We start from the raw sequence: 27,305 nt of genomic DNA, 5'->3' as shown, positions 1-27,305 counted from the left end.
TCTTAAATTGAGTACTAGTCTATGAAAAGAGAAGCTCGAACATGATCTTTCAGAATCCATGGCCATAATCCATTGTTGATAGCATGGCCTCATGATCTATTTATTAAATCGGAGTTTGCAAAAACAAAGGTCTACAAGCTAGGCAGACATGGGAGGGGGCAATGGAGAACAGCATGTTCCCTTAAAAACAATTTAAAAAACACCCTCCTACTGCCTGTTTGAGCAATAGGCCTCCAGTTTGTAACCACTGCAATAGAAAAGCACCATCTTATCTCCCAGGGTTACTTGTGGGGAAAAATTATTTCTTAAAAATATCAAGATTTCATAAGTCAAAGAAAGACAGATAGGATATGATTTCACTCATATGTGGAATTTAAGAAACAAAACAGATGAACATGGGAAAAAAGAGGCAAACCATAAAATAGACTGTTCACTCTAGAGAACACACTGAGGGTTGCTGAGGGAGGTGGATGGAGGAATGGGTGAAATGGGTGATGCGGATGAAGGAGAGCACTTGTGAGGAGCACTGGGTGTTTTATAGAAGTGATGAATCACCACATTCTACCCCTGAAATGAATATTACACTGTATATTAACTAACTGGAATTTAAAAACTTAAAATTGACAAGATTGCAGCTTCTGCTTCTGGAAAGATGGAGCCAATGTATGTTTTCCTATTCTTCATGCTAAGTACAACCCAAAACCCTGGACATAAGATATAAAATAAACATAAGTGCTCCAAAAAAGTAGAAGGCAGCATACTGGTCAGGCATCTCAGGACCCATGGAATGACACTGCGGTGAGTCCCTGGGTTTTGTTTCTGCCACATATGTCCAGACTTATTGCTGAAGAAGCCAGCAACCCAGAAATGCCAACAGGCATGGACAGTAAAAGCCTACTCTCTCAAGCCAAAGGACCAGGAAAGGGACAGCCTAGGAAAAAGAAAACTTGTAGGCGCTCACCACTGTACTCCAGCCAAACACCACAGAAAAAGTTGTGGCCCCACACCCACCCTGCCAGAAAGGCCAAGTTGGGAGCTTTGATGTCCCCCCCCTTGCCAGGCTGTAATGAGGCACACCAAATCCATGTGGTGGTGGTGTCGGAGGAAGCCTAGTGGAGACTCAGACTTTCATGGCCGCCCGTTGGTAAGGAGGCTGTGCCTCCGCTATGGTGTCAGTGGAGGCCGTGTCGGGGGCAGTAAAGAGGTGTCCATGCCACTGCCAGCCAGGGAGATATCCGTAGCAGCCTAGTGGGGAGCTGGAACTCTTGCCCCCACCCAGCAGTAACCAGGAATCCCCCATCCTCTGGTGTCCATGGAAGCTGAGTAGGGTACCTGGGGGGGTTCTTGTACCCCTACCTGGCTGTAACGAGGCGGTACCCCCGCTTCTGTTGCAGCAGTGTCCGAGAAAGCCAGCTAAAACAGAAGGTCTAAATAAGATCCATACTCTTATAACTAATACTCAGAATGTTCAGATGGCCATTGGAAATCACTCGCTATACGACAAAAGAGAAAGATCTCAAACTGTATGAAAAAAGAGAATGAATACGTGACAGAACTGAGATGACAGATGTTAGAGTTCTGTGAAAATGATTTTAAAGAAGCCATCATAAAATTGCTTCAATAAACAATTATAAATATGCTTGAAACAAGACAGAGGAAGCGAGAGAAAAGAAATAGGAAAGTTTCAGCAAAGAAATAAAAAAGAACCAAGTGGAAATTTTAAAACAAAAATACAGTAACCGAAATTTAAAAACTTCAATGCATGTGTTCAATAGCCCAGTAGAGAGGACAGAGGAAAGAATTGGATGGGTCTTAAGGGAATTAACATTGAGTCAAAAATGCCACTCTGCAAAGGTCGTGTACTATATGATTCCATTTATGTAACAGTCTTCAAATGACAAAATTATAGTCATGAACAGATTACTGGTTGCCAGGGGCTAAGAAGGGGAGGGGCTGCGAGGGAAGCTGATGTGGCTACAGAAGGGTGACAGTAGGCATCCTCCTGGTGATGACATTGTTCTGCATCTTGATTGTATCAGTGTCAATTTCCTGGTGCTGGCATTGTTCTGTAGTTCCGTAATATGCTGCCATTGGGGAAATTGAATGACATGGTACATGGAATCTCTGTTATTTCTTACAACTGCATGTGACTCTACAATCATCTCAAAATTAAAATTTAATTTTTAAAAAGTCAAAATTTTTACAGACTGCTGAATGATTCTGTATTGCATGTAAAATAAATCTTGTTTAATACGTCTAAAACTCATGATATATCAGAAGTATTATTTAAATGAAACAAAGTTATGCTAGTAAAGATGGTAGAATTTAGTTAGTGAAGGATATCAGCAGTTATCAGATCTCAGTTTACTAGTTCAGTTACAATATACTCATCCCTTTCGTAAGTGGCAGTTGGGGCCAGCATATTTCATCGCAGGTGGAACTGAACATGAACAGCCCCTTCATCACCTTTCCCGGAGGGCTTCAGAGAGTGGAAAGTGACTGTTGCAGGCTAGAGTTTGACAAAGGGGGTCAGGCAAAATTCAGGTGTGGCCGGTTCCCCAAAGACCGGGGTTATATTTTCACGACTGTTAAGATTTGTCTTCACCTGCCCTGGGCCTCTGACTCTAGCTAGTCAGTGACCACCAAGCTAGGTAGAATTCTGGTTATTAAGACACCAACAGCAAGAGGAATGATCTCCTGAGCCAACAGTTCACTCTTCAGAGCAGGGTACAAACCTCTTCTTTTTAACTCATTTTGTAGTGATCTGATAACTACAGTGCAATTACTTTGTTTGTAGGCTTCATGCCTGAAATAGAAACAGTGGTGTTTTTACTTCAGTATCACAGTCTTTTCTTGAAAAGAAGCCCCTTAGACGCATAAGTTCTAAACAGGTCACTTGTAAAACACTGATACTTATTTGACTTAGAATTGTCTTATGTGGCTTATCAAAACGATCATAAACTTTGGATTCAGAGCACTTTGCCTTGAGTCCCAGCCCTGTAGTTGATGAGCTGCCCAACAAGTTATTGAACCTTCTCGAGCTTCAGTGTCCTCATCGGCATGAATGGTGTTACAGCAGAGGTTTAATGTATTAAATAGGGCAGCCTATGCATGAGACACACGCAGTCGTCCTTTACTCTGCTCTCCCTACACAAATGTGTGTGTAGGTACAAACCAATACTGCAAGAGCACGGTCTGATTGCTGAACACCCGTCCACTTCCACAGTCATGATGTGAGCACCTGTTACGTGCAAGGGGCTGGGCTGCACGGAATTCCTAATAGGGGAAAGAGACCCCCAAAACATATAGTTCAAGTGGGACTGTGGTGAGGCTTGAAATAGATGTGTAAACAAGACATGGTGAAAGGAGTGAAGAGGACAGAGCAGAACATTCTGGGCATTAAGCTGTGAGGGCCTTTGTCAACCTTCAGAAGGGGAACAGGATGGGGGGGCGGTGTATTGAGGATAAGAACATGGGTGCTAAAACCAGCCAGCTTGGGTTTGAATTCCCGCTCTGCTGTTGCTGGCCATGTGACATACTGTGACTTACTCCACCTCCTGCTACCTCAGTTCCCTCATCTGTCTCAGGGGGATAATAGTGTCTCCTTCCCAGTGGCTGGGAGGGTCGGGAGGGTTGAGCTGACACGTGTGAAACGTCTAGCACAACACCTTTGACACAACTGCTTGCTGGTGTTTGTATCACTGGCACTGGCTCCATTTGAAAACTTCCTGAAATCCTTCCACACTGTTGGAGTTTAGTGGTGTCAGCTATTACCTTATGAAGAATTAAGACAGGAGCCAAACAGAATTAAGACAGGAGCCAAATAGTGTTAGACCACAATAATTGATCAAAGCTGACTTGGAGAGCCTGGCTTAGGTGTGAGGTCACGGTGGGCCCAGAATTAAACACATGTCCCCAGAGGCAGCTGTAGACACCTGTGGCCTCTTCCTCAGGGCAGGGCTCACACAGGCAAACTCGCCACCGGCCAGGGAGAGCAGGACCTACCCTCCTGGTGTGCTGGCAAACAGATCCCAGAGTGCCCGGAGGGGCGAAGAAGAGCACCCCATCCTCCTTACCAGGAGCGAGTGGTCAGCGGGAGCCCTCGCCTCTCTGGTGCGGAGTGCCCAAAGGATGTCTTGAAAGGAACCTGAGAGCAGAGGAAGGGAGTTTTAACCCCAATGCAAACTTTTATACAAATTTATATCTTGGTTCTTGTCTGGGGAAAAAAATCACTGTGTACCTCTCTGCTACTCACACTATACACATAGAACCCTTCTGATGCCAGATGTGTGGGTTCCCCCCCCCACTGTCCAATTGTCCAACACCAGTTGGGTGTCCTACAGTTCAGTTCCATTCTAACACTAACTGGAGTTAGTGTAGACCCCACAGGTTAAGGCCTCAGTCCCACTAGATTGTCCCTCAGTTCAGACACCAATGAAAGTAGTAGGCCCCTAAATTCCCCATAACTTCTGCCCAGCTTGGCTACAAATTGGGGGTTTCCAGGACTGCCTCCTTGATTTTGCTCGTTTGCTAGAACAGCTCACAGAGATCAGGGAAACACTTATGTTTACCACCTTATTAGAGGACATGATAAAGGAGACAGTTGAACAGCCAGATGAAGAGATACGCAGGGCAGGATCTGGGAGGGTCCCAGGTGCAGGAGCTTCTGTCCCTGTGGACTTGGGAGGCACCACTCTCCTGGGATGTGAATGTGTTCGAAGCAGAAGCTCTCTGCACCCCATACTACTGGGATTTTTATGGAGACCTCATCACATAGGCATGATCTGTTAACTCACTCTCCAGGCCCTCTCCCTTCTGGAGAGGGGGGCGTGTAGAGCCAAAAGTTCGAAGCTTCTAATCATGGCTTGCTGTTTCTGGTGGGAAGCTCCCATCCTAAAGCCACATAGAGTTGCCTCATTACCACATTACCTGTGTCTTGGTTTTCTCATCAAAAAATGGGGCCAATGATAGTTTTTATCTCACAAGGTTGTTTTGAGAATGAGTTAATATGTACCAAGTGCTTAGAAGAATGGCACTTAAAATCATTCCATGAGTATTTTTTTATGATGCAGCTGCTGCCGAGGGAAAACAATAAAGGAACTTAAAATTAAATTTTCATCAGGAGAGATTGAAAGAGGGAGATAAGAGTTTGAGAAAAGTTACTTGCTCATCTTTTAGGATGGGACATGGATAGACACTGTTTAAAGTTGACAAATCAAGAATTAGAGGTGTAACCTTATTTAGGGTTATGGAGGCAATCCTCAGAATGAGAAATCACTCCAGTTAAACGTGTTTGTCACTAGGGAATGAACATGGTCAGAGAAGGGAGACCTATTTTGAGTTCATATTGCCATCTATGCCCCATTTTGCGTTATTTACTAACATAGGCGTGCATTTTCTTCATTTTGTACAACTTTCTCGAGGTGTAATTCACATATTTAAAGTATACAATTTGATACATTTTGATAGGTACACACCTCTTAATCACCACAATTAAGAGGATAAACATATCCATCACCCCTCCTGCAAAAAAAAAAAAAAAAAGACAGGTTTAGGTTTTTTAGTTTAGTCTATATTTAGGAATTTATGGGCTTTAGGTCTCTGAGCTACAGTATCATCACTTAATTCAGAACCTACATCAGAGGGTATTTTAATGATGATACAGTGATGTTTTTTGAAGTCTTTAGCCTTGTATTCATATGATCTTCTTATCTATCCTGAGTGAAACCTATAAAGGTAATAATTGGAAGCTCCGCTGATTTTTTTTTTTAATGATCTGTTTCCCATAGAACATACCGTGGTTAGATGGTAGGATTTCTGACTGTGGATTGGGGAACAGACATTCAAGTCTTCCTCACTTTCCATCCGTCCTCTGGGTGTTTTCTCTAGCCAGAGCTTCCCCAATGCGAGCACTGCATGTTCGAGTAGAAGTCACAGGTGAGGGTAAATAAAGCTTGGCTTCCCCCCTCCTCCCCTCCCTCCCCTGCCCTCCCAGCAGAGCCATCTGCCTCTTCCCTATGCAGTAGGGCGAGGGGCAGGCACCCCTTTCTCTGTGGGGAGGCCACAGCAGGGAGTTTCATTTTGGAGTCCTGACTGCAAGTTGGAAATATAATTTCTATAGAAACCAGCTTAAGATTTATGGTTAACGGGTGTTTATGACACCATTAGCACTAACAGCTGAGCCATGCTCTGGGTCAAGTGTGGGGGCTTTTGTGGTTTTTGGGTTCCGTTTTCGTTTTGTTTCTGTGGGCTGGTTTGGGAGCAGAACCGCTGTTTTGTATCATTGTCTCTATGGGGAAAATGCATTCAGTATTCCAAACACACACACAAGTGAACTTTTCAAACACAGCCTGTTCACAATGGCTTATAATGGTACTTGACAGAAGGGTTTTGTGTTTAAAATAATGTAGTTTGTCTTAGCCTAAGGGCAATAAGTTTCTCCAAATCAGAGACTTGCCTGAGAATTACAGGACAAATGTGTTAAGATTGATTTGATAGCGAACAAAACTTGGAGGGCAAATGTGTTAGGATTGATCTGGTTGTTGGTTTAGTTAGAGGATTATTCTGTTCCATCGGGATGGGCTTGTGAGCTTAACAGCATCTTTCACAGGTCGGTAGTAATGTGTCCATGATGATGATGTTCTGTGTTTTAACTAACAGGTTTTCAGGAGGCCCGATATAAGGGTAAGGATATGTGGTTTTCGGCACATAGGCCTCCTACTTGTGCGTCTCTGTGCTTGATAGAACACTCAGTCTATTTAGTGTTCTTTACCTTCTCACTGGGTTTATGAATCACTCAGGTCAACTTGCTCTGCTGTGTCATAGCTTTAAGTGTTCTCTAGAAATGCTTTATTTGTCACGGTGTTTTTATGTGCAGTGAAAGCCAGTGTGTGTGAGGGCAGGATGCTAAAGTTGTTGCCAGCGTGCAGTACTGACTTTTGTTGGGTTACATGAATTCTGACCAAATGGAAATTCATGGCCGGGGCTCATGGCCAGGCCTGCAGAGCCCTCATTTCACCTCGCTTACCATGTAACTCATGCTAAAGAATTGAACAACACCAACACAGTGGTGATTTGCTGTCCGTCCTGTCGAAGTCAGATTTCAAGTCACCTTTCTGTTTGCATGCTGAATCTACAGAGCACAAGTGCGAGTCTTGAGGATAAATTTAGCAGAATCAGTCCCATTTAGTATTTCTTAAAATACAGATGTAGCTGTTAGGAGTAGTGGATTGTCGCTTATGTTTTCCTCATGACTTTCCTTCCCTTTATTTCAGAATATGCATAAAGCAAGACAAAGATTGGTAATGTGCATGCGTTTGAACCTGAGTATCAGATGTTGAAAATTAACCTTTTTCCATTCAATGAAAATAAAGTGGATTTTGACAGAATAATGACTTGAGTTTAAAATGGTTAATCTTACTGAAGCCAATGAAGTAGTACAAAAATAAGCAGGTTAAGTCAAATTCTTGTTCTCCTAGTTGGTTTATCTGTTTAACCTTGTTTTCACCATGTTTCCTTATGCTCGTGGGAATCATTTTCTTTCACTGATTCACATTGTTAAGTATCAGTGTTTGCCTTCCCATTTGCATGGACTTCCAAGTACTGTGTGGTTTTTTTGTTGTTTAGTCATTCATTTTTCTGTTTTTAAAAATTTTATCAAAGAATGATTCCATTTTCTTTGTATTTAAAAAAATTGAAGTTTCAAAAACTGTTGCATTTAAAAAATTACCCTGCTTTGAAGCGTAGCAGTACCAGCTGTGTAGTAAATTCAGTCTGATGATAGAGCATGACAATGTATTAGGTCGCTCTTTTACCATATTGACAAAAATGAAAGGGGGGAAGTAGTACGTTCTTTTAAAGCTTTGCTACTTCTTCCCTGATTGCCTTTTAAAGAAATATAGTCATGGGAACCAGAGTTTCATGAAGAAAAAAATATATCTATGCCAAATTTTAATATTTGCAGCCTCAGAGAGCTGATACAACTTTTAAACGGGGTTATCATCTTGTCGTCTTCAGCATTTATGTTCTTTTACCACCTGCTGAACCGAAAGTCCAATTTTTAAAGTTTCAAAAACGAATTGACTCTATGAAGAGGTTAAATTAAGCACAGTATACCTTTAAAGAGATTGGAAAACACTTAAAGATATATGACCTTTTAGCTGTTTCTTTGAAGCACATTGATGCTGTAATTAGAAACCTTTAATACGGTATTGATTTGTAAAGCACAACATTTATTTAGCAATGATTTACAGATTAGATGTGTATGTATGTCTCCAGCATGTAATCTGTGCATGTGCATGTGTGTGGAAAGCTTGTTAATGCTAGTGGGCTTGAGCCCTGAACAATAGTTCTGTAGAGTATGTGAGTACTTACTGTGTTTAAAATACATGTCTATGAACTGCTTTTGTATTTTGGCTTGGTTTTGCCCTTTCCTTGGTTACTATGGTATGCTTTATGTTCTATGAGCATATTATGTGTCTGTTATTTTGTTTCTTTGCCATATGCTATAGTATTGCTTGATTTTAAAAAAGACCGTACAGTCTTTGAAATCCATGATGTTTGTTTGCTTTTCATTTTTCCGCCCCAACACAAACACAGAATAGATACTCCATTTTAGGCTGAGGATGCTATAGATGGCCAGCACGTTATTTCCTTAACTTCAAGGGGGAATATGTTGTGATTTGCAAAGCCGTGAAAGGTGTGTCAACTTTTACATGCTTAGTGTCTCTTTAAAAAAGAACTTCTGTCCTTTCACCTGTCTGTTTGCACGTGTTTCTCTTTCTCCTCTTTGCCTTTTCTTGTCCATGCACCTGGTGCTGTGCAGGAGATTCAGGAAGAACACAATGGCTACCCTTCTGAAGCCGAAGCTGATCAGGTGGCAAGTTCTACGTGTTCATCTGTTTGTAGCTACAGATTGTGTATTTAGAAGCCATTTCATACTAGATTTCTAGATGACAAGCAAATGCCTTTCCACTACGGTAATGCTCTCCTGTCCAAGTTTGGTAGATTCCATTATGACATTATTTGCAAAAATTGGTTTATCCAACATTTTATCAACCAGAAATTTGTTCATCTGTGCCTCGGATTTCCCAGATAGGGTTAGCTATGAGGTAAGGAGCCTTAGTCACAACAGGACTCTGAAATGCCTTTACAGAGATCGACAGATGCATATGCTAAGGGTGCTCCTTGAGGGGGTAGACTGTGCTTTATTCAAATTTGCACAGTCCATGCCCAGCATAGTACCTGGTACCTTGTAGGTATTTGGAGAATGAGTCCATATCGTTTATATTTGTTAATTAGAAGAAAAAAATCATGCATCAAGATTCTTGAGTTCTTACTCTTTGCTCAGTTCCTCAAGACCCTCTGGAGTCTTTTAAAGCAGCAGAACTTTCTCCAAAGCTTGTTTAGAATGTCCATATGTGAAAGCGCTCAGCAGAGCAGCTCCAGGGAAGCATGGCCAGCTACCCCCGTGCTCAGCTGTGCCTTTCCCCAACCCACGCTCATTTGGTGACCCTGGAAGCACCTTGAAGAGCCCGATTTGAAAACCACTGCTTCTGGCATGCAGCCATTATAGAAACTGTCCACCCAGCAGCTTCGATTCATTATGAGAAAAATAACAGAGAGGCCAGGGCCATCTGGTGGGCTGGAGTCCTCCGGGACAAATTCAGGGAGCTGGTGGGCCTTCTGCTGGACTTTCAGGGTCACTGGAACAGGATTTGGATGAGATCACCACAAGGAATTCCTCAATTGGGCAACACGTGGAGCAGAGACACCAAGAGGAATGAGTGTTTTCATGAGATCAAATTTTGTCCACAAGAATATTCCGTTCTTTGATTATACTGTACATGGGTTGGATAAATCAAGGGTCAAATCATGTCTTGTGCAACTTGGTAGTTGCAGTCAAAGCTCAATGTAGCACAAGTGTAAGTCCCATTTCCTAACACCAGCTTTATTAAGGGAATCTACTGTACTCACAAAATAACGAGCCTTTAGAAACCATTCTTCTCTTGAATTCCTATGCTAAAGCTAAATGTGTTTCCTGTACAAAATCGAACTTTTATGGGAAAATCAGAAGTAGTGGGATCGTTCGTTTTGTTCTGATAGTTGCTTTTCCATCACTTATAAAGCATGTATCGGATTGAATTATTATTAGTGAAAGGTTTGTCTCACTATGTCTCACCAGCACATTCATGCCTCATATAAATGCACAGGTATTTCAAACCAAATTTGACATCATATCAGAAAAGAGGTATGTTTGATCTTCACCCTCAATCTTGAGAGCCCTGTACATTCTCAGAATGGTCTCAGTCACTGGTGTCTCCCATCTGCAACTTTTTAGTAGCTAGTCCTGTGTTGAGGGCTTGAAAGTATTTGATGCGGCTCGCTATAAAGCTTAGAGTGAATCACAGCCCCCCGCCTCTCCCCGCTCCCCTTCCAGCTCAGTTGATTAGAACAGCTTGCTTTAGTACATATATTTCAAAATAACCTATCCCCATTTATTTTAAAATATAAATTAAGGAATTTAGGTTTATATATGATAAGATTTAACCATTAAAATAAACTTTAACAGTGTAATATTTGAAGTAACTTTAAACTTAGATATTGATTGAACTAGCTTTCTCACTGTAACTATATTATAAAATTAATCACTGGTTCAGGCAAAAGAAAGCAGAATTTCAAATTAAGGGCTCTACGATTGGTGATGTTGTTAGTATTTCTAAAACTGGACATTTAGAAATATAAGTATTGGCTTATGCTCTATTGATAAAAGATGTTTCCAGATCAGGTGTGGGTATAAAGATGAATCCATTAACAATTCATTTACCCTTTAACGATTCTCTATGTCCCTAAAAATTTTGGCTGAAGTGTTTTAAAAATCAATCTAGACCAAAACATCAAACTGAAAAAAATTGTTCAGAGGTAATAATGAACCATTAATCTGTATTATTTTAATAATGTATCTTGATAAGGAGGATTTTGTACCCTCCCTTTAGATCAGACATACCCCAACCAACATTTAGCATGGAATTTGCTTTTTATATTTTGACCTTTTTCCTTTGTTTCTTTTATAAAAATGATAAAACTATGGTGTATAGGGTTTTTATTTTTATTTTATTTATTTTTTATTTTTTTTATTTTTAAAGATTTTATTTATTTATTTGACAGAGAGAGAGAGAGAGAGACAGCCAGCGAGAGAGGGAACACAAGCAGGGGGAGTGGGAGAGGAAGAAGCAGGCTCATAGCGGAGGAGCCTGATGTGGGGCTCGATCCCATAACGCCAGGATCATGCCCTGAGCCGAAGGCAGACGCTTAACCGCTATGCCACCCAGGCACCCCTGTATAGGGTTTTTAAATTGACCTTTAAGTACCATTAGTAAGACATATTGAAGTATTCTTACAACTATGCAAAAAAATTTGTTTTGAATTTTCAATAATTTAGAATTATAAAAGATATCCATTTTAAATATTTTGCTTTACAAAATTATGCTGAAAACATAGTATTGTCTGACCAGTTTTCTGCTGAACACTAGTGGCCTCCCGATGTTAACTATTTTTTGGAGAAAGCCGCCGCTGATCAGATCGGTATGGGAAATGCAGCATACTCTAGCGCCCTCTTGCTGATTTGGTGTACATTAATATGCTAAAAGACCTTTGTCACTAAAATAAAAAAACAAACCACAGCTTAGCTTTTCTTTAACCCAGCATTACCCAAACTTGACAAAAAAAAAAAAAAAAGGCCTATTCACGTCTCTTGGGAATTTAATGCTCTATGAAACGCAGCTTGGGAATTGCTGGGGTTTTGAACACCTTATTCGTATTCATGACACATTATGTCAGAGATGCCGAGGAGAAAGTGACCAGTTTCCTTGGCAGCATGTCACAGGGTGGCAGTAACTTGGAATAGGCCCCGAGTTCAGGCTCTGGTCCATAGCTTTGTAGTCCGAACCTCCATTTTCTCAGCTTTCCTGAGCTATCTGACACTATATCCACCCAAAGTTACAAGAAACTGGCTAGTGGGCAGCAGGGCCAATCTGGACGTTTGGAAATGTGGGCATGTGTCTCTACAGCCATCTAAGACATCATTTTCCTAGTATCATCATAGCCAGGAAGCCTGATAAGTCATTAGCAATTTGCTTGGTGAGCGTGGAATCGGTGCAATGAATATATCCTGCTCCACGGTAGTGATGGACGTACTCCTGTCTGCCAGGCGAGAGCACACTCTCATGGCCTGGATGGGATGCACACTGACGAGCCCACTCGCTACTCCCCCCCCCCCCCCGCCCCACACCTCTATGCTTTGTGCATGCACACAGGTAGCTGGGCTGCAGTACAAAAGCCTAGGGCTTTCCTTAGTAATGTTACTGCCATGAGATCACCTCCCTGGTTACTTCAGTTAGACTTCAGGGTTTCCCACGCTAGCTAGTGCTTACAGCCTGGGTAATTTCTACAGCTAGCTAAGCACCTACATCTAATGTTAATTTCGTTTGTGTTAGTTTCATGCTCGGAAGGTAACCTTTTTCTGACCTCATTTCCAAAATCTGTAGGCACCTTATAATAGCTGTCTGTGTAGTGATTACAGTATCTGTCATGTCAAGCCATTTCTGTATTAATGCTTTCTAACTGTGAATTTAAATATGTGTAACAATTTGCTAGAAAATGCAGCATGGTGTCCTGTGATGCTGAGCTTTGAAATTGTCTTGTAAGGGGAGGGGGCATACAGTTTGCACGCTTCTGTAGCCGTATAGCAAGAACACAGAACACCACAATTCTTCCCAGGTATACAGCAGGAAAGTGAGATTTACTCCTGTTTGGTTTTTTGCCAGGCTCTAAGAGACGGAAATAAGCTGGCACAGATGGAAGAAACACCACTGTTTCCAGGAGAATCCATCAAGGCCACTGGTAAGTTTAATGAGTACACTTTGCTTATAGAGAGCCATAAAATGAAGTGGCACTTTACTTGCGAGCATGGGTGATGTATGTGCTGGAGATCAGCCAAACCAATTTAATTAGGGGACAAATGGACTAGGTCTATTCATTCTTATTGATGTCTTTGTGACCTTAAGAGATAGAAGACTATATAGGGTCACTCTAAGTTCCAGTTGAGTGTTCGGTGGCATCACCAACAGAAGAGGGGCCTGACTTTTCATGAAGAACTGAAGGCTGATTAGACATTCACTGTAATGTAATGCTTCATTGGAACCCTTCACTATAAGAATGTATTGACAGAAGATCTATGTCATATCTTAATAACAGTTTTGGGAACTTGGCAAAAGAATTTCAGCGGCTTATGAGATTCCAGAAAGTACAATTTGAGCACAAGAAAAAGAGCATGTGTTGCCACCCTGCGTTTTAAGGGCAGTGGCATGAATAGAGTGCCCCCATGCTCCCTCTGGACTGCCAGGCATTTCAGCAGGTAGTACACTGTGCCATAGGCGGATGGGAGGGCAGCTACGTGTGATCTTTTCATCTCACCATTGCCGGGGTTGGGCTGGACAGTCTAATTTGCTAGACTGAGTGTTGCCTTCTTCCCTCATGGCTCCCTCCCAAGGATGTATAATCATCTTGTGTGAAGAACGTTTGAGGGGCGCCTGGGTGGCATAGTTGGTTTACTGGTTTTGGCTTGGGTTGTGATCTCAGGGTTGTGAGCCCAGGGTCATGAGATTGAGACCCATGTTGGGCTCAGCGCAGAGTCTGCTTGTCCCTCTCCCCCCAACTCGCTCTCTCACTCTCTAAAATAAATAAATCTTTAACAAAAAAGAATGTTTGAGTAGCTGGGCTCTCCCAGGGCCTCCAAACCGTACTGCCGCTGAGTATCCTGGTCCGTGGCTCCGGACCCTGCCTCTCCCATCGGTGGTTTTGAAACGCTTGCTTGCTTTCTCTCTCTCTTTTTTCTTTCTTTCTTTCTTTCTTTTCTTTCTTTCTTTCTTTCTTTCTTTCTTTCTTTCTTTCTTTCTTTCTTTCTTTCTTTCTTCCTTCCTTCCTTCCTTCCTTCCTTCCTTCCTTCCTTCCTTCCTTCCTTCCTTCCAAGAGAGGCAGGGGGAGGGGCAGAGGGAGAGAAGAAAGAATTTCATGCACAGTCCATGCCCAGCACAGAGCCCTGCATGGGGCTTAGTCTCACAACCGTGAGATCATGACCTGAGCTGAAATCAAGAGTCGGATACTTAACTGACTCAGCCACCCAAGCACCCTGAAACTCTTCATTTAGCTTCTGGAACTTCTTTCACTCCTGGTGGTCCTCTGGCCTCTCTGACTATTCCTCCTGTTGGAGTTCTTCTAGCCCTGCCTCCATGCTGCTTTTGTAATGATCTGATTAAAATGCAGAGCTAATTATGTCATGCCTCTGCTGCTTCTTCAGACAGCAAACTACACAGATTTCAAGTGTACAACATGAAGAGTTTTGACACATTATGCAACTGGGAAACCATCATCATAGTCAAGATAATGAACATATCCATCACCCCCAGAAATTTCCTTAGGCCCTTTATAATCCCTCCCTCCTCTGCCTTCTCCCCCATCCCCAAGCACTGTAGACTAATTTATATTTTCTACAGTGTTATAGAAATGTAGTCATTGAGTATTTTCTTCTTTTGTCCAGCTTCTGCTCAGCATAATTATTTTGATATCCATACTGTGGAATGGGTCAAGAGTTGTTCCTTTCTACTGCTGAGCAGTACCCTGTTGTGTGGCTACACGACAGTTTGCTTATCCGTTCATCTATTGGTAGATATTTGGGCTGTTTCTACTTGTTGGCTGTTACAAACAGAGCTGCCATGAACCTTCACGAATAAGTCTTCTCTGGTCTCATGTCCTGTCATCCTTGCTGCACCCTTTGACCCAGCCACACTAACCTCCAACAACTCTATGCTCTCTCCTCCCTCCCTTCCTTCCCCCCATCCCGCCTCACCCCTCTGCTTCCCAGGTGAGCTAAGTGGGTCCTTTTCTGAGCTCTCACTGTGTCCACAGGGTTATGATAGCATTTGTGAGGCTATCGTATAATGGCGATTTTCTGTGTAGTGCCTCTCATAGGGCTTGGCTGCTTGTGCAAAGGAACTGTGCCCGGTTATCCTTGGAACCCCAACAATAGAAGCTGCTCAGCACATACTGAGCTATAGAAAAGTTTAATGGAAGTGTTTTGAGAACTTGGCTGGACGACAACTTTAGTGCCTTTAATTGTCCGCCTCGGACCCCTCTGTAGCCGTATCCACTCCTGCTATTCCAGTGAAGATGTGGTAGCTTTGTGATAGGTGTGAGCTTCTTAACACTCGCTGGACTCCAGTACGTTGTTGATGGTGATACTAAATATGTTGATACTAGCAATAAGAAAATAAAAATTGATATGGAAACTGATAAGGAATTTGAAGCAAAGAAGTTGTTTTCCACGCCACCGATGTGGTTCTCTTTTTTGACATCTGTAAAACAGTTTCCTTTGGAGGTGCATTAGGAGTCATTGATGAAATAGCAGCCTAGGGTCTTCAGAGTTTAATTACTGTGTTTTTGAACATGATGAATTTATCACTCAGGGAAAAATGTTAACTATCTGGAAAAGAATGACAAAATGTAACTTATTATGAGGCCCTTTACTTAAAACCCCACTAAGCAGCAGATCAATTGTTTTACAAAATGGAATTTTCTTAGAAAACTGTGTCTTTATTTAATGTGATAAAAAATGTAAAATTCCTAGAAAACTGGAATCACAAATATATATATTTGGAAACTCAAGATTTAGTGAAGCACAAGTCTGTGGCAGAAGTTGCTACTTTGGGTTTTTCTTCCAGTGAGAGACGTCATGTACATCTGCCCATTTATGGGAGCAGTGAGTGGAACCCTGACGGTGACGGACTTCAAGATGTACTTCAAAAATGTAGAGAGGGTAAGTTTTAAAAGGGGTATTTCATTTTGAAAAACACTTCAGAACACGGTCAACAATAAAGAAGAAAGTGAAAAGAACCCTGAAATCCCATCACCCTGAGACAACCACAGGCTGAGTTTTAAGATGTGCATATTTGGAAATAGATTTTGCATCTAGAAAAAAATGCTGTTAAAGTTGCACTTAGACCTGGTGGGAGGAGTTTAATTGTAATCTTGACATCTACTTCATAAAGCATGTTCTAAATCAGACTTCAGTTTCGTAGTTGGGACAAAGGGGAAACATGAAGTAAATGTGTGTTTTCACCCAGAGAAGACTTCAAGTATGAAAGCTCTGCTTCATTAATTTTAAATCCAGGACCCGAATTTTGTCCTTGATGTTCCCCTTGGCGTGATCAGCAGAGTTGAGAAGATTGGAGCACAGAGCCACGGGGACAATTCCTGTGGTATAGAGATCGTGTGCAAGGTATGGTGCGAACACAGCTGAAACTGCCGGGGCGGTCAGCGTGAAGCTTTTGCTGGCACATTCTTCATGGTCTTTGGGCGGTGGGAGTCACTGGGACTGTTAGTAACTCAAATGGTTTCAGGACAGAGGCCTCTTCAAATCTTGTATCAGCTAATTCATACCACTCTGGAAGCTGTTGAGGTAAACCTCTTGTCTTCTATCAAAGTATTCTAATAAACACAGACCTGTAACCTAAGTGTTGATGTTATTTGTTACATTTCAGAGAAACCAAGTGAAAAGCAGAGATCAATACTTTTTTCCAGTTTGTTGTTTTAACACGACCCTTCAGAACAGTGGATGGTCAGAGACTTCTGAAGAGACAGCAATAGTCTACAAATTCTATGATTTTTTTTAAAGATTTTATTTATTTATTTGACAGAGATAGAGACAGCCAGTGAGAGACGGAACATAAGCAGGGGGAGTGGGAGAGGAAGAAGCAGGCTCATAGCAGAGGAGCCTGATGTGGGGCTTGATCCCACGACGCCGGGATCACTCCCTGAGCCGAAGGCAGACGCTTAACCCCTGTGCCACCCAGGCGCCCCTACAAATTCTTTGATTAAAAACACCATGTCAGGATTTTCACCTGAGCCGTGCTTATGTTTGGTTTTCTACCCCTCCTCCAGTAGGTTAAGTAGAAACACGTGTGATGATTTTAATGACTAGTCATTTAAGAAACACTTTAACTGGTGTGTCTTATTCCCAAAGATTTTACCTCCCCGGGGTACACTTTATTAATAACCCTAAAGTCCTGGGAAAGAGGGTCTGTGCAGAATTGCTAAGGTCCCTTCCACAGTCAGGGTTTGGATTCCTACGGATCTGTTTGCTTTGATCACATCCCTGAAGACAGCTCCCTCTGGTTGGCCCCAGACTGCAGTTGAACCCATTTTTTTCAAAGAATCCTTTACTCTTGCAGATCATGAATCTACTGGCATCCTAGACTCCCTGTGGGCGCTTCATGGCAGTGCTGCCCTGCAACAAATTGCATCTGTCCTTCTCAGTCCAGGGTTCCTCAGGCCGAGTTGTGTGAAGCAGTTGTGGAACTTAAAGCAGAGGGGTGATCTGATGAGTCCTGCAGTTTGGGAACTTGATGTTTCCCTTCTTAGAACTCACTGGTAGCTTCCCATCATCCTTAGGCTAGAGGGAGGACTCACCAAAAGCCTGTGTGTCTGAGCTAGATGACTGCCCCGTGCGGCTTCGCCTCCGGCCACCCTCTCTTCCTTCTCAGTAGTCAGGTTCCTTTAAGCCGCTCACACTTGCCAAGTGCCACCGCCCCCCTTCCACCTGCTTGGAGTCTTTGCACCTGTTCTCTCCTTTGCTTGAAATGATTTGCATTCTCAGCAATCCTAAATAGCAAGTGAGCTCAATCAGCTAACAAGGTGTGTGTGTGTGTGTGTGTGTGTGTGTGTGTGTAGAGTAGTTCGGAGGGAGGGCGCACGGAGAAGTGACGTTGCTTAGGCAGGTGCCCTGGGGCTGTTAGTGATAGATGTTTTCATGGCCTGGGTGAGCATTTGCTGATAGCTGCTTTAAAATGTTTTCCAGCCTGGCATGCTAGGACCACGCTCCCAGCCCTCTCAGCTCATGCCTGAGAGCCTTACAAGGTGTAAGGTTTGGTTTCTTTTAACAGGTGGTACACAATTCAGAAGGTACAAAAGGGGTGTGTAGGGAAGAGTAAGTCTCTGTCCACCCAAGCCCTAGCCCCCTTGTTCCACTCCCGACAGGTGCCCGCTGTTGCCCATTTCCATGCGCACCCTGGGTGTGCAAGCGTATCTGCACGGTCTTTACAAATGTAGATGGTAGTGTATTACATAGCTCATTCTGCCCCTCTTTCGCCTTAACCATCTGTCTTGTAACTCCTTGGTATCAGTGCAGAGCTGCAGCTGATTTCTGACAGCTCTTCAGTGCTCCAGCCTCTGTCGATGGGCGTTTCAGTCATTTCCATTCTTCTCTGGTATAAATAATACTGCAGTGATAACTTTGCCCCTTCCCGAATTGCTCTTGCTTTAATCTGTTTGTGGTCATATTTATCTTCAAATTTCATGTCATGTTAAAGAAGAATGAGACTTTTGTGTTTAACTAACGGCATAGGTTTAAAAAGGTCAGGGGGCCCTGCTCAAACTAGTGCTGGGGAGAAATCAGAGCCACCTCTCAGGGGCGCTCCCATGGGCTTGGCCAGCAGCTTGTATGGCGAGGCACTTAAGAAACTGATTTTGGGAAGCAGCATTATAATTTCTGCAAGGAGCGCACTGAGGGCCACAGTCTCTGCGTGATACAGAGTCCTTGCTGTGAGCACAGGGAGAAACCTCTGTCGCATTTCTATTTTATGGATGGTGCAAAATCTGCGGTCGACTCTTTGGGCAGCTTAAAGCTCGCAGCTGATTCTGTGGCACACCTTTAGCAGTCAGTGCACAGGACCCGATGGCACATCTTCCAGGTACTAACCTCCTTCTTGCTTCCATCTGATGAGTTCTTTCCCCAACATGTCCCCTTTGTTCTTGTTTCTTCAATGGCTGTTATCTTGTTGGAGGTGCTTTTGTTAATTGTCTCTTGTTAGTAGAAGCAATCTGTACCATGAGATGAATACAGATATTTCATTTATCTCTTTATAGCATGGTGTCTGCCTCATAGACATTCAATAAATGTTCAATAAATGAGTTTTGCTAATTGTTTAATAGGATATGAGGAACTTGCGACTTGCTTATAAGCAGGAAGAACAGAGTAAACTTGGGATATTTGAAAACCTCAACAAACTTGCATTTCCTCTTTCCAATGGGCAGGCAAGTACACCAAAATAAACCTTTTCTGCATGCCTTTGTGTGTGTGGGGGGAGGGGTGTCCAAAAAGTCATGTTTAATTATTCTTTTTTCCAGAGGTTTCCTTTATCTCTTTTTTCTCTGTGACTAATATTAGGATATTTAAAATTTGTCAGTTCTGTGTAATGATTAAGGAAAGTGCCAATTTGTTGCTTCAAAATTTACAAGTTAAAATAGAAATCTTAATATATTTAGCTCACAGCTGAATGAAAAGCTTTAACATTGGGTATATGATATAGCAAAGAAATACTGACGTGTATTTTTGTGTTTTTTGTATCCAGACACTCTTTGCATTCAACTACAAAGAAAAATTTCCAATGAATGGGTGGAAAGTTTATGATCCCGTATCTGAATATAAGAGACAGGTAAAGTATGGTCCTTATCAAACCAAACATAGTGGGTTGAGCATCTTTCTCTTGTCTAACAGGTTAGACATGTAGTGGAGGAGAAACCATTTGAAACAAGTTGTGCATAGGTATGACTTCCTAGCTTGTAGGTTCTTCATTCCTGGGACGCCCCAGTCCCCTGACGCCAGACCTTTGGTGCTGCTGCTGGTCATCCTTTTTCCAGAGGGCGAGTGGCATATGAGCACAGGGGTTTAAAAAGTGGATCGGCCAGATGGTTTTTATTAGATATTCTGGTAATGAATTGATGAGTAAGGATCAAAACCAGTGGCTTACATTAGATTAAGTGTATGGCATGACTGCATCGGGCTGGTATGGTGTTTCTGTGCCTAGAAAGTCTTCAGTGCATTGTCAGGTTCAAGATATTCCAAAAATGATACTGTTTTCATGACATTTAATCTTTGTCTTTGCTGTATATTTGATATGGTGAATTATATTACTGTAGATGTTTGTAAAAAGTTTCTGTGTCTCTAAAGACCATTCATGGGTTTTTCAAAAGCAACACCATGCTCACTCTTTATAGAAAACACAGCAAGAAATGTACAGGATTGGGATTCTAGTAATTTTTACCATTTTAAAATATGTTTAGAAATTCTTCTGCTTCATTAAATTTTTAAAAATGGGTAAGAAGTGGGTTTTGTTAGATAAACATATATTTAAACTTTTAAGTAGCAGTGAACAACAAATTATGAATAGATTTTAGGGGAAAATAAGAAATGGATGTGGTTCACTCTTAGTACTTTTTGAAAATGCAAAAGTTTGCTCTCCCACCCTTCTCTACCACTGTGCAGGGCTTGCCAAATGAGAGCTGGAAAATATCCAAAGTGAACAGTAACTATGAGCTCTGTGATACCTACCCCGCTGTCATTGTTGTGCCAACTAGTGTGAAAGATGATGACCTTTCAAAAGTGTCAGCCTTTCGAGCAAAAGGCAGAGTCCCGGTAAGTAATAAACATCATTACTTAGGCATAAACACAGACTATATTAGATCTAATATGGAAAGAAGCAAGACAGAAAAAAAACCTCTAGTGAACAAAATAGAAAGTGGAAAAATAAGCCTAAAACCCTCAATAGGCCGTGGAGACTAACAAAGACATAGCAAGAAAGAGCACGCTATTGCGTTAACAGCATCCATCACTGGTTTCGTCACGTCATCTTAGAGCAAAGACACTTTCTTAAACACTGTGTGGAGCACTGCACCATTACCCAAGTCAGCGTAGGAGCCGGCAGGGGCTGAAGAGTTTGATGACTTTTGTTTTTTTCATTTTTTGTTTTTTATTTTCTTATATGTTAGTCACCATACAGTATATCATTAGTATTTGATGTAGTGTTCCATGCTTCATTGTTTGCATATAACACCCAGTGCACCATACAATATGTGCCCCCCTTGATACCCATCACCGGTCTATCCCAGTCCCCCACCCCCCTCCCCTCTGAAGCCCTCAGTTTGTTTCCCAGAGTCCACAGTCTCTCATGGTTCATTCCCCCTTCTCTTTACCCCTCCTTCCTTCTTCCCTTCCTTCTCCTACCGATCTTCCTGCTATTTCTTATGTTCCATAAATGAGTGAAACCATATGATAATGGTCTTTCTCTGCTTGACTTATTTCACTTAGCATAATCTCCTCCAGTCCCGTCCATGTTGCTGCAAATGTTGGGTAATGGTTCTTTCTGATGGCTGAGTAATATTCCATTGTATATATGGACCACATCTTCTTTATCCATTTGTCTTTTGAAGGGCATCTCGGCTCCTTCCACAATTTAGCTATTGTGGACAATGCTGCTATGAACATTGGGGTGCATATGGCCCTTCTCTTCACTACGTCTGTATCTTTGGGGTAAATACCCAGTAGTGCAATTGCTGAATCATAGGGTAGCTCTATTTTTAACTTTTTGAGGGTCCTCCACACTGTTTTCCAAAGTGGCTGTACCAACTTGCATTCCCACCAACAGTGTAAGAGGGTTTCCCTTTCTCCACATCCTCTCCAACCTTTGTTGTTTCTTGTCTTGTCAATTTTTACCATTCTAACTGGCGTAAGGTGGTATCTCAATGTGGTTTTGATTTGAATTTCCCTGATGGCTAATGATGTTGAACATTTTTTCATGTGTCTGTTAGCCATTCGTATATCTTCATTGGAAAAGTGTCTGTTCATATCTTCTGCCCATTTTATGATTTATTTGTTTCTCATGTATTGAGTTTGAGAAGTTCTTTGTAGATCTTGGATACCAGCCCTTTATCTGTAATGTCATTTGCGAATATCTTCTCCCATTCCATGGGTTGCCTCTTTGTTTTGTTGGCTGTTTCCTTTGCTGTGCAGAAGCTTTTAAGCTTGATGAAGTTCAAAAGTTCATTTTTGCTTTTGTTTCCCTTGCCTTTGGAGACATGTCATGAAAGACGTTGCTGTGGCCGATGTCGAAGAGGTTATTGCCTATGTTCTCCTCCATGATTCTGATGGATTCCCATCTCACATCGAGGTCTTTCATCCATTTGGAGTTTATTTTTGTGTATGGTGTGAGAGAATGGTCAAGTTTCATTCTTCTGTATATAGCTGTCCTATTTTCTCAGCACCATTTATTGAAGAGACTGTCTTTTTTCCATTGGATATTTTTTTCCCTGCTTTGTCGAAGATTAGTTGACCGTAGAGTTGAGGGTCCATATCTGGACTCTCTATTCTGTTCCATTGATTTATGTGTCTGTTTTTGTGCCAGTACCATGCTGTCTTGGTGATCATAGCTTTGTAATATAGCTTGAAATCAGGCAGTGTGATGCCCCCAGGTTTGTTTTTCTTTTTCAACATTTCCTTGGCAATTTGGAGTCTTTTCTGGTTCCATACAAATTTTAGGATTGTTTGTTCCAGCGCTTTGAAAAATGCCATTGATATTTTCATTGGGATGGTGTTGAAAGTATAGATGACTTTGAACATATGTGTATACCCATGACACTCTCACCATAATCAAGGTGGGAGTGAATGTCTTTGAGCCTAGAGTTTGTGGTCAGGTATAATCCTGAGTCTCTTGGCTGTCTGAGGGAAATGGGAGGTTTGGGGGCATAGCTTTAGATCTCTTAAGAGACTGTCTTCACTTTGCTCTCATCCTGCCACATATGTGATCGTGAAGATACAAAGATGTTTTTAAATTAGGGGACAAAATAAAGCTAGTCGTTCAAATAGGATTGGGGCTTGACATTAGACATAGTTTGACTTAGTTTCTGTTTTCCTTAGAGTCACAGAATTTGAGAGGTGGAAGGGGATTTTAGGAGCTTATCTAATCAGACTTCTTTCTGCCTGACCCAAACAGTGAGTTCCAGAGCCACTGTCATGCTGTGATTGGTTTCATCCCTCACCTTTGAGGAAATATGCCGAAGAGGCCGTGCTTGAAAAAAGAACTTGTTTTTTTTTAAAGATTTATTTATTTATTTGTCAGAGAGAAAGCGCTAGCGCACAAGAAGGGGGAATAGCAGGCAGAGAGAGAAGCAGGCTCATCGCCAAGCAAGGAGCCCGATGCAGGACTTGATCCCAGGACCCTGAGATCATGACCTGAGTTGAGAGCAGATGCTTAACCGACTGAGCCACCCAGGTGTCCCAAGAGAACTTATTTTTACTGCCTGGCAATCAGGACACATATTGTTTTAGGAACTGTATTAATGTTTGTTTCTTTCAAACACTAGGTGTTATCATGGATTCATCCAGAAAGTCAGGCGACAATTACCCGTTGCAGCCAGCCACTTGTGGGTCCCAATGATAAACGCTGCAAAGAAGATGAAAAATACTTGCAAACGATAATGGATGCGAACGCACAGTCTCACAAACTTATCATCTTTGATGCCCGACAAAACAGTGTTGCTGATACCAACAAGGTATGTTCTCAATAATGTTGCAGAAACGGTGGCTCTTTTGTTATGTGGTGGCCATATTTTGTTACACGGTGACTGTATTTTGTTATGCAGTTCAATTAGACTGCGGAGTTTCTCCCCACCTGAAGGTGGGGTCTTTCTGAGCAGCCCCTAGCTCTTCCTCGCTGGTATATAACCTCTGAGGCTATGTGTAGTGTCTCTCTCATTGCTTCTCTACCATCCTGTCTGCTGAATTAATTAAGCAAAGACCCAGAAAGAGAATCATCACCTAAAGAATCAAGTAAGACTTTTAATGAAATGATTGTGAGGCCCTTGGAAGTCCCTTTAACCTGCGAACTCTGGTGATTACTCATAACTGGTCTGAAGCTCTCTTAGAATGGAGTCACCTATGTGAAACCAGGCAAGTGTACAAAGTTGCCATAAATCACGTGCAGGGGTGTCATCTGTAGACTGCTCCCATTCGAGCCCCACTAGCTGAAGGGACGGGATCCTTCATACCCAGCCACGGCTAAGAGGCCACCTCTCCAGCACCTGCTCTCCAAGTAGGAAAAGCTCTGAACTGCATTGTTTCTATTGCCCATGAACACCTTTCTGACAGTGTGTTCCTGCAGGCGTGCATCTGGCAGTCAGAGGATTGGCCCTCTCTGTGAGTCATTTCAGAGATCAGGAAGGTGGTGGCAGCCCTTCCTGTATCATGCTTACTTGTAAAATGACACTTGGGCCACAAACATGTAATGTGCACCTACTAGGGGCAGGTGCTGGGGGAAATACCAAGATAGATACAGTGAGGTGCTCTGTTATAGGACGTGTCCTGGGGGTAGCCAGGAGAGGGCCTGGCCAGCCTTGCTGCTGAAGTTGGATAAGGCCTCACGGAGGAGGTGCATGAGAGCAGGCTGTGGATGGTGAGCGGGAAGAGGCGGGCACGGGTGTCAGTGTGCCAGAGCACGTCACTCACAAGAATGGCAGACGTGTAAGGGCGTGGTCACCAACCCCACGCCCAGCCCGTGTCCGCCTAGCAGTGCTCAGGAGCTGTTTCTCTTGGCCGCTTGTGCCTCCTCTTTCCGTGGTTATTATTCCATTGCTGAGCACAGTCTCCAAAAAGCCAACCTCCTACTGCCCCTGTCTCACTCTTGAGAAAAGCCATTACCTTCCACTTCAGAGAGCACACAAGCCACCAGACACGCCGTTTCCCCTCAGTCCCTGGGTGCTTGCTGTGTGTCACAGCTTGCTAGGCACTGGGGGGACACACTGAGCAACAGTCACACAATCTGCCATGTGGCCACCCAGTGTGCCATGGAGGAACATAGAGCGTGCTCTGAGAGTGTGGAAGGAGCCCGGTTACTTGCTCCATGACCCTGGGCAGTGACCTCATCTCTCTTGACCACAATTGCCTCGTCTCTCAAGTGAGAGCGACAGTATGTCTGCTTCCTGGAGTGGATGTGAAGGAAGTATTAGGGCCTAGGACAGGGCCCGTCCCGGAGAAAGCATTTGGTTCACAGTAGCTGTCATCGCTCTTGAGCTCAGAGTGAACTGCTCTGTCTGCTTGACCATCATGACATCTCACTCCCTGGGTCCCTCTCTCCGACCTGGCCAGCTCAGTCTCCTTCACTGGTTCCTCCCCCTCTCCCCAACATCCAAATGGTGGTGCTCCTTGAACTCCATCTGGGCTCCTCTTTTCTACTTTGCACCATCTATCCGGGCCATCTCCTCCGATGCAATGACTCCACAAACACTGTCTGCATGTTGAATTCGATACCTGAATTTCCATCTGATCCTGATCCCTCCTGAAGTCAAGGTGGAATTTCTGTCCCGTTGTCGGGTTGACATCTCTGTTCAGCTTTCTCCCACATAACGACCTCTTGTGTATCCATCATGGCCTGAGAGGTGGGGCAGTGAGAACCCTGGGCTTCACAACCAGTTTCACCTGGGTTTTCCTCCAGGGTCTGCCCTTGCTGCTGTGTTGCACCCTGAGCAGGTTACTGACCTCTCCGTAAGCCTGAGGTGCCTCTTCTGTAAGATGGGAGGTAACAGCATGCGACGTGGAGATGTACCAGGTTGACACCCGAGAAAAATGCGCATCACGGCCGCAGCACATGGTGCTCATAAGCTCACCACCCCCATGGTCTGGCCTGGGGGGGTGACTGGGGGTGCCAGTTACGGAGATGGGGAAGACTGGCAGAGGAACAGGGTGGGGAAGGACACGGGCAGGATAGGCGTTTCCTGAGGCCCTGTACAAATTACCACAAACTATGTGGCTTAAAACAACATGAATTTATTCTCTCACAGTTCGGGAGGCCAGAAGCCTGAAATCTGCCTGGGCTATGCTTCCTCCATGGGCTTCAGGGTAGAATCCGTTCCTTGCCCCTTCCCACGCCTCCTGGCTGCTCTGCTCATGTAGCCACGGCGTGCGGATCTCCCCCTCTGCCTTCATGTGGCCTTCTCCTCTACACGTCTGTGTCTCCCCTCCTCTCTCGTCTGAAGATACTTGTGATGGCGTTTTAGGGCTCGCCCAAGATAATCCAGGATGGTCTCTCTATCTCAAGATCTTTGACTCGATGACCTCTGCAAAGACCCTTTTTCTAAAAAAGGTCACATTCACAATCACCAAGGACCTGATGTCGATCTCTTTGGGTGGAGGAGTGTTTTTCAGCCTACCGTGGGGGGGTCATTCTCTACTAGTTCCCTATGCTCCTACAGCTGGTAGGTCATTAACCCGTCAGTCTTTCTCCTTCTCTGCGTACTTCCTGTCACCACTGCAGTACCATCCCCGAGAAGTCAGAGGAGTGAGAGAAGCTGCGTTCACAGAAGCAGTCTTCTGAGCATCCTTCAGAGCAAGGGCGGTTTTTCGTGTGTGATTGTTGTGTGGAAGAGACAGAAGCAGGACACCAAACCGCGTGTCTGGAATGATTTTATCTGTAGTGCTGTTGTGTCCAAGTCCCTGTTAGCTCTTCTATACATAATATCATCTCATCTGCAAGTGGAGATCCTTTACTTCTTCCTTTTCCAATCTGGATGCCTTTTATTCCTTCTTCTTCTTGCCTAATTTCCTGGCAAGAACCTCTAGTACAATGTTGAATAGAAGCAATGAAAGCAGTCATCCTTGTCTTGTTCCTAATCTTAGGGGGAAAGCTTTCAGTTTTTCACCATTGGGTATATTAGCTGTGGGTTTTTCATACGTGCCCTTGTCAGGCTAAGGAAATTCCTTTCTATTGTTAGTTTTTTGAGTGGTTTTATCATGAAAGGGTATTAGATGTCCAAAGGCCTTTTCTGTATCAGTTGAGATGATCGTTTGTTTCTTTTTTCCTTCATTCTATTAATGTGGTGTAGTCCACGGACTGATTTTTGTATATTGACCACTGTAGTGGGTTGAATAGTGTCTCCCAGAAATTCATGTTTATCTGGAAGCTCAGAATATGATCTTATTCAGAAATAGGGTCTTTGCAGATGTATTAGTGAAGAGGAGGTCATACTGGAGTAGGGTGGGCCCTTAATCCAGTGACTGGTGTCCTTAGAAGAAGGCCATGTAGAGACATAGCCCGAGGGAAGATGGCACATGGCAGTGGGGCAAGATGGGGTGCCGAGCATCACTGACGCTTGCCAGCTGCCACCGGAAGCCAGGAGCGGGGCATGTGGCAGATCCTTCCTCTGAGCCCCCAGAAGGAGCCAAGCCTGCCAGACACATTGGTCTTGGACTCGTAGCCACCAGAACTGTGAGGGGATAAGTCTATTGTTTTAAGCCCCCTAGCTTGTGGTACTTTGTTACTGCAGCCCTAGGAAACTCCTGCAACCCCCTTACATTCCTGGAATAAATCCCGCTTGGTCCTGGTCTATAATCTCCTTAATATACTGCTAGATTTAGTTTGCTAGTA

The 27,305-nt window shown here is 43.3% G+C and overlaps 1 protein-coding gene across 9 annotated transcripts in view; it reads left to right on the top strand.

Moving 5' to 3' along the window:
• Nucleotides 1–27,305, top strand: part of MTMR1 (myotubularin related protein 1) — a 65,366-nt gene that overhangs the window by 10,440 nt on the left and 27,621 nt on the right. For 2 of the 9 annotated variants that reach the window (XM_087859548.1, XM_087859546.1), the window contains exons 3-12: nucleotides 6,661–6,684; nucleotides 7,275–7,301; nucleotides 8,825–8,875; nucleotides 12,825–12,900; nucleotides 15,777–15,871; nucleotides 16,226–16,333; nucleotides 19,045–19,146; nucleotides 19,464–19,547; nucleotides 20,378–20,527; nucleotides 23,251–23,439. In XM_087859548.1, coding sequence (XP_087715674.1) covers nucleotides 6,661–6,684; nucleotides 7,275–7,301; nucleotides 8,825–8,875; nucleotides 12,825–12,900; nucleotides 15,777–15,871; nucleotides 16,226–16,333; nucleotides 19,045–19,146; nucleotides 19,464–19,547; nucleotides 20,378–20,527; nucleotides 23,251–23,439 — 906 coding nt within the window. Of the gene's footprint in view, nucleotides 1–5,857; nucleotides 5,938–6,660; nucleotides 6,685–7,274; nucleotides 7,302–8,824; nucleotides 8,876–12,824; nucleotides 12,901–15,776; nucleotides 15,872–16,225; nucleotides 16,334–19,044; nucleotides 19,147–19,463; nucleotides 19,548–20,377; nucleotides 20,528–23,250; nucleotides 23,440–27,305 lie in introns of those variants that run through there. The other 7 variants (XM_045805104.2, XM_045805111.2, XM_045805107.2 and 4 more) reach the window with 6 other exon arrangements.

The sequence above is a fragment of the Ursus americanus genome, chromosome X (genome assembly GCF_024610735.1).
Source record: "Ursus americanus isolate L20-20 chromosome X, mUrsAme1.1.p, whole genome shotgun sequence".
NCBI lineage: Eukaryota > Metazoa > Chordata > Mammalia > Carnivora > Ursidae > Ursus > Ursus americanus.
This window is presented reverse-complemented; position numbering and strand designations above follow the sequence as displayed.